The 6838-nt window shown below is 39.1% G+C and overlaps 1 protein-coding gene across 1 annotated transcript; it reads right to left on the bottom strand.

The window, feature by feature from the left end:
* Nucleotides 1-3246: 3246 nt before the first annotated feature.
* LOC126649228 (fatty acid-binding protein, adipocyte) lies at nucleotides 3247-6598 on the bottom strand. Its single transcript, XM_050333189.1, has 4 exons — nucleotides 6459-6598; nucleotides 5090-5262; nucleotides 4775-4876; nucleotides 3247-3479 (listed from the first exon to the last, which is right to left on the bottom strand). The coding sequence occupies exons 1-4, from the start codon at nucleotides 6529-6531 to the stop codon at nucleotides 3429-3431; spliced, it is 399 nt and encodes a 132-aa protein (XP_050189146.1). The 5' UTR covers nucleotides 6532-6598; the 3' UTR covers nucleotides 3247-3428.
* Nucleotides 6599-6838: the final 240 nt, after the last annotated feature.

The raw sequence follows: 6838 nt of genomic DNA, 5'->3' as shown, positions 1-6838 counted from the left end.
CACTATTTTTCAAGAAATAGTATGAAAATATTCTACCGTTGCTCCTCAGGCATTCTTTGTTCTTTCATTTAATTGTCTTATCCACATAAAGACACTTTAACAAGACAAGGCTGGTGCCTTTGGGAAATAAAAGATGATTGGGGTGTTGTAAAATCAGGCCCAAAGAAATTCAAGAAGAACAAATTAGTCAGAATAGAACAGCTACACTGCAGTACCAGTAACCTTAAGAACAAAAGTGACAGAGAATTATTTATACAGACAAAACCCCAGTCTTAAGCAGTCTCAAACAATGTCGACATTGCTACCATCTATCTCTTTGTCACTTAGAAAAATCAGTACTTTCATTTAAAGGCCTTGCAGTTTAGAAAGAAAAAGAGCAGGGAATTATATTTCAGTAGAAATAGTTGTGGAAACCAACCTTTCTTCAAGTTTAAACAGAAAAAAGTGTCAAGAATTGTAAGTACATATGATAAAGTGGAACTTTGATTCCATTTTTTGCTCACAGTTGGAGTAAAACAGGATTTGAAATCATTGAATTTGGAGATTGTGAAGCAGCAATGGAGATGAAGGTAAAGTTTGATAAAAATAGTGAACTAAAAATTCAGAGACTATTTAGAAATAAAGGTACTATTAAAAGAAATACAGAAAGTAAATTTATCTCAATTTCTTTAAAGGAAATATGATCTGGGCAAATTCAGTGCCAAAAAAAGTCTAAACTAAATTCCCAGGAGAGCAATGAAGGAAACAGAAAGCGGAGAACAGAGGTCAAAGAAGGACTTGCTGTGAGGACACCAAAGATGTTTTAACACTGACTCTACAGAGCTGAAGAATCAACTCTGAACATGGTGCCAGCAGCCTGCCTCTTCCCAATAGCTACACTGGAGAGTGCAAATAGTTTCTTGTTCCCTTAGATGGAGCAGCCTACAAGAACAGACCAGGATGGCTGGGGCCAGGGGATTGAGTCCAGACAGAATCTCTGGCCAGGATGCAAAAGTCCTTCAAGTCCTTTCCAGTGGAAACAAAGAGTTAAAAAATAAACATAAAAATAACAGAAAGGTCAATGCTCAGAATAAGTCTTGCTTCCTCTTTCTCGTGAGCTGCTAAAAATCTGTAGGTGTGAGTCCCCTTTCTCTCTTGTCATCCCAGTAACCTGTAGTAGTGATTGAATATGCTTAGGGGCAAAGATCTCTTCCTCTCAGCATTCAAGGGTGCCTGCTTCAATAAGAGTGTTGCCCAAGGGTTTGTAATGGTTGGGGAGATCCTTTTTTTTCCAGACAGTAATGCTATGAGGTGGTTTCTGATTTTTGGAGAATAATTCAGCACAACAGAAGACTGAGGGAGACCTGTCCTGCCCTGTAGGGAGGGACAAGTCACTGATCTGCCTTTAGTCCATAGAAATGTGTGTTGTCACCTCTGTCCAGGTCTGAGAGGAATCACCTCCATTAATTCAATAAGTCACTAGACTGCTGCCTTTTTCAGACAATAAATTTTGGCCTTCTTCAGAGAATAAATTCCAGATGTATTCATATTCTAAGAAAAGCTTCACTAATACTTTGTTATGGTGCGGTACTTGTTAAAATTTATAAACAGAATGTCACTTTATTGAAATTTCCAAGAATTGAAGTTTTAAGTGGCTTGATTCATTCACAAAGTTTGAATTAATTCACCAGGTACTAAAATAAATGGTGATACTTTCAGAAGAGATTACCTGCCTCTGAAATATTAAGCTGTGAATGTTCAAATTGTAACTGTTGGCTGCATCGAGAACACAAGATTTCTGGAAAATAGAGACTGCTATACGAATACAGGAAATTTAACCTCTGACATACAGCATTTCCAAATCTGTGGACAATGGGATTTATTTAATTATGGGCTGATATTTCATGTCTATATGTAGCTTATTTAAGTCAATGTTTCTGCTTCTTATAATCATCTCACCCATGTAGGTTTTCTACCACTAATCTGCAACTACTGTTTTTTAAGTTGATGAGACTTCACAAGCAATGAAGCCAAAGTTAAAACAGAGGAGCTGCTTGTTCATGGCTCTTTTAACATTTCCTGCAGAAACTGCTTTTAAATTACTCCTCAGCTCATGCAGAGTATTGAAGTCCTTCCTTTTTCCCTCTTTAGCTGTATAAGCAGTGCAAAAACTCGGGAACAGTCTGAGTCATGCAGAGGAAAGTTCAAGTGTGTGTGAGGTTTCTGCTGCATGGTCCCCTCTGAGAGCTGACCTCAGGAATGTCAAGAATATGAGGAATTTAGTTCACAGATCCTAATCGCAAAGCTTGAGATACGGTCATTTCCCCATTTAGTGGTTAATGCACATATTTTGAGATTTATTGTCCAGGTTTTCCCTAGAACTCTCATTTTTTTGTCCTCAGTTTGAGTCCTCCCAAGTGTAGAAATCATAGCTTCTGTGGCTGCAAAGTTTTGAAATAGGAGACCAGGCCTATGAGCATGAGAAGAACATAGTTTGAAAATAAGCAGAGTTGAAAACATGGTGTTCAAAGGGCTTTACATCTAGAGAAGCTCATGTTCCCAAGACTGATCAAACCTAATGAGCTAGTAGAAAATGCATGTAGATAATAAAGGAGGTTGTAGCACTAGCAAACTTGTATAGGCTTTTAGTAAACCTGGGAGTACTTTTTAAGCTATGATTCTTAATTCAAGGCTTTTTGTCTAATCTAGGACAAAATGAGATGTTAAAGAAAAGCACATTAAAAAAATAATTACAGATTAAATCTACAGTAGCTGTAATTTCACTCTTGGAAAGCTAAAGGACAACATCAAGTCACTTCAGATGGTCCCCAGGTTTAAAATTGTCTGCATTTGTACACAGAGGAGCTGCCTGGTACCCTGCTCGTGTTTGGAAGCCAACACTGGCCATCCACAGCATCCACAAGCATCCATGGGTTATCCTTCTCCCTGCCCTAGGAGCAACAACTTTCACTTCAAGCCAAGAAGAGCAACAGCTTTATTCCCCTGGGTGTGCACAAGCTCCTTGTAGTGCAGAGCCTACATACAGCACTCACCAGACAATGTTTCTGTGTCCAGGTCTACATCTGTCACTGCCACATAAGTGCCACTCACTGGATTGACTCCGATCCTCTTTCCACAGTGAGATGGGTCACATTTACTGAGTGTGGTACTGCCTTTCACATGATGCTTTCCTGCACCTTTTCCCACATTACATTCCCCCCAACCCCTTACATTCCCCTTTCTGACAAACTCGAGCACAAGCACAGGTTGTAGAAAGCAGAATATTTTATTGAATAGGTACGACAAATTAGACTAGCTGCATGTAACTGCTTTGGGATATATATGAAAAAAGTACAGTTCTCTTTAAAACAGATTTGAGGAGTTTTTCTCCTTTGGTTAAGTGGTTTTTCTCCAGCTTCAAGCATTAGTCCTGTGTGAAGGTGTCTTCTTCATGCTTTTTCATAAACTCTTTTGCAGGAAACATTATTCATGGTGCATTCCTGGAAAGAAAGATGAATTCAATCAGCTTTTAATTCTCACTAAATGTTGGTTAGTCAGAAGGTAGAGAAGTACTTGTCATTGGGAATCAGTGTAAGAAAGATTTGCATTTCTCCTCCTCTAATACCAGTTGTCAAAACAGTGAAACAATCTTGAGATCTTCAGAAACAGAAGTCTAAATACAAGCACAGGACTGAAAGAACATTAAAGGACTGCTCTGGCGACCTCCAGGAGAGTACTAATCTTTTAAAAATCTATAGAGAAGGCTCCTAAGAATTCTGTGGAGGATGACTGGACTCTGGAGCTGGGCATTAGCCTTTTTTTCCTTTCACCTTTTGCAGCTGTGGCTTTTTTCACATGTGCATAACACATGCATACACACGGAGCTTTCAGACTTGCAGCTGCTGGTGTCAGCCTCTGCATGTTAGGCTCTGTCCTCATCTGTTTTTCTGTTAGATCAAACTCTGTTTTGTTCAGTCCTTCTTAATGAAGCTGTTATTAAAAACTATTTCTATTTCTTCTCCTCTGGTGTCTATCCAAAGAAATTTAAATATTAAATTTATGGACATATTATTTTTCCCTAGGCGAGGGCAGAACTCTTTGGGAATTTCATGTATGTGTATCATTTTGCAGCATGTAGGAATCTCAGCTGCCAAAAATGAACACAGTTTTAGTCCTCTCCCAGAGTCTTCAAAGTGTATTTCCTAAAACTGTGCTGGGAAGCCCCGGACTGTAGGTGGGCCTTACTGGCACCAAGTAAAGCACAACAGTCTATGACCAGATAAACCCAACCAACAGAGAGCTTGGACACAGGTTTCCTTTTTATCTCAAACATCATATTATTGACACAGTTGTTGATGATGCATGAGATGGTTCCCACAGATGGATTTTGAGCCTCTGCTGAAGATGAACAGCAGAGTTCTTACAGTGGATGCACTTAACATGGGCATTGCTAATGCTTCCTCTATACTATCCAGGACTTGGAGATTCTGATATCTAAAAATAAAAATTTCCCTCATAGGGATATTGTTTTTTTTCTTCCTACACTTTCCTAAGCATGCCTTGCTATGAATGGAGACAGGCACCTCCATACCATTCCATAAGTTTAGCATTTCAATTCTAACCCCAACATTTCAATTCTAACGCGTACTCCAGACTCATTCAGAGAGACTTCTCACCAAGTGCACAGAAACCTTTATGATTCTTTTCCCTTTTCCTTTAAATCCAAAGTCATACATCAGCCAAACATGAATTCTGCATGCTGAATTCAGAGCTTAATTAACAAAAATGAACCCACCACCACCAGGTTTCCATCCACCACTTTTCTCTTTATGATGGTCTCTTTTCCATCCCACTTCTGCACCTGGTTCAGTACGCCGTTGTCTAGGGTTATGACATTCTGCCAAAGAAAAAAAACAAAGTGTGGCTGTTTCATCAGGCTGCTCTGGGCTGAAGAGAATACTATCTCCATGTCCACTGAACACAAGCACCCATTGCAGTCTTACCTCTGAAGGCAGCATTTCTACACTGAGTGTCAAAATCACAGCTCTGCCCTCCTGCTCCCACATCCCATTTGAGAGATGTACTTGCAAAGTGCCGGTTTTGAACTCACCTTTGTTTTTCTGTCATCTGCTGTGGTCTCATCAAACTCTTCACCCAGCTTGAAAGAGATCTCTGTATTTTTGAAGGTACTTTCTGTTTTGATGGTTATCACATCACCACTGATGCTGATGGTTACATTGGGCTTGGCCACACCAGCCATCTTCCTGGTAGCAAACCCCACACCTATAAATAAGACACCAATTTTTATCTTTACTCAATGGGGTTTTTTATGTGTTGCAAAAAAAAAAAAAATAATCCCAAACCTTCAGTGCTGTTTCTCCTATTGCTTTCTGAATTTTAATAATTCTATGTTGCAGACGTTTCTTTGTAACATCTCACTAGCTTGGAACTACTATAAACCAAGTTGGGTGGGTTGATGTAAGGAAATTCTCTACTCTGTCATTTTCAAAATAGTGTGAAGACCAAGACAAGGTTTTAATGTCAGATTTTTGCACATGAACTTGTTCAGAACAACTGAGATAGCTTGCACTCCAACTTGTATGCTAAAGCTATCTAAACATAAATAAGCAGAAATACATGACAGTTTCTGAGCCACAAAAACAATGAAACTAACAAACAAGGGGAAAAAAAAGCAAGAACTTTTTAGATTTATCAGTGGCTAGGCTGAATATAAGGAAATGATTAAGAAATAGCTGGCAATGGTTACGTCCTGAGTAAAATCTGGAGTAAAGATTAAGAGTGCAGGAGTCTCACTCTCTGAAAGCTTTTGGATGCTGCATAAGTCACAGTGAGTACTTTACCCCTAATCTGCAAATAACCCCCCAGCTTTTTACCATGTACTAATTGAACAGTGCAAGTTACCCCATGCTTCCTCCACACTAACAGAATGTCGAAAATTTTTAAAGCCCAGTTTTAAGCCAGAAGCCTACACTTTTAAAGAAAAGTGTTAGACATCAAATCTTTGCAAGTATCTGCATGACTCCATACAATTTGCTTTGTTAATATTCACTGGAGGCACATGTAGAGTTTCATTAACTATAATAGCCATGGCAATTAATTGGTGTCTTAGTCCAGTAACAATGCAAAGTTGTTCGGGTGTGTTGCTTTTAGACATAGAGAAGCTTGCTGCTTTCTAGCACCACACCAATTTGCACGTCCAAGGATAAAAGCTAATTCACGCATGCACAGACTTGATTTACCTGCAATTATTCCTCCCTATCAAGGTTTTTCTACTTTATAGTAATTTAATACCACTAATTCAACAGCTGAGTTCTCCAGTTAAAGACCATCTGATCAAAATAGTAGGACTAAAACCCCTTTGATAAACAGCATAGCCAGAAAAAGCAAGTAAAGAATAAAGTTCAAAATCAGTATATTCCCCTTTCCCAAATACAACAACTCAAAATAACAGTTCTCACCCAGTTCTTTCATATAGTCCTCAAAGTTTTCACTAGAAAGGAGCTTCCAGGTGCCCACAAACTGGTCGCACATCTTGTTAGGCTAGAAAGATGTCTTCCACAGGTTCAAACAGAAATGCAGGACAGGAGGATATTATGAGCTCCAGAAGATGAGGACTTATCTTTAAAAAGGAGCCGTGGCCACATGATGCTCTGGGATGACCAATGAAGAGGGAGTCCCAGCACCCAGTGTTTTTCTTCCTCCCCTACCCCGCCTTTGCCAGTAGGTCATAGTGTTATTATTCATATGCCCTTACTAGCACAAAGATCACTGTCTTGTTTTTATTTAATTATTTTTGTCATTTAAGAACGCTTCACCTTAAGGGCAAGTAATTAAATCA

The sequence above is a fragment of the Myiozetetes cayanensis genome, unplaced genomic scaffold, assembly GCF_022539395.1.
Source record: "Myiozetetes cayanensis isolate MyiCay16 unplaced genomic scaffold, myiCay2020 scf1, whole genome shotgun sequence".
In the NCBI taxonomy this organism is placed as follows: Eukaryota; Metazoa; Chordata; class Aves; order Passeriformes; family Tyrannidae; genus Myiozetetes; species Myiozetetes cayanensis.
Note: the sequence above shows the minus strand (reverse complement) of the source record. Positions and strands in the feature narration are given on the sequence as shown.

Bases quoted from the DNA above. Each gene is read 5' to 3' on its own strand.
- LOC126649228 (XM_050333189.1), bottom strand. From the start codon at position 6,531: ATGTGCGACCAGTTTGTGGGCACCTGGAAGCTCCTTTCTAGTGAAAAC. The intron at 5,263-6,458 runs GTGAGAACTGTT...TCTTATTTATAG, and splicing joins GGACTATATGAAAGAACTGG to GTGTGGGGTTTGCTACCAGG. The intron at 4,877-5,089 runs GTGAGTTCAAAA...TTTCTTTGGCAG, and splicing joins CAGATGACAGAAAAACAAAG to AATGTCATAACCCTAGACAA.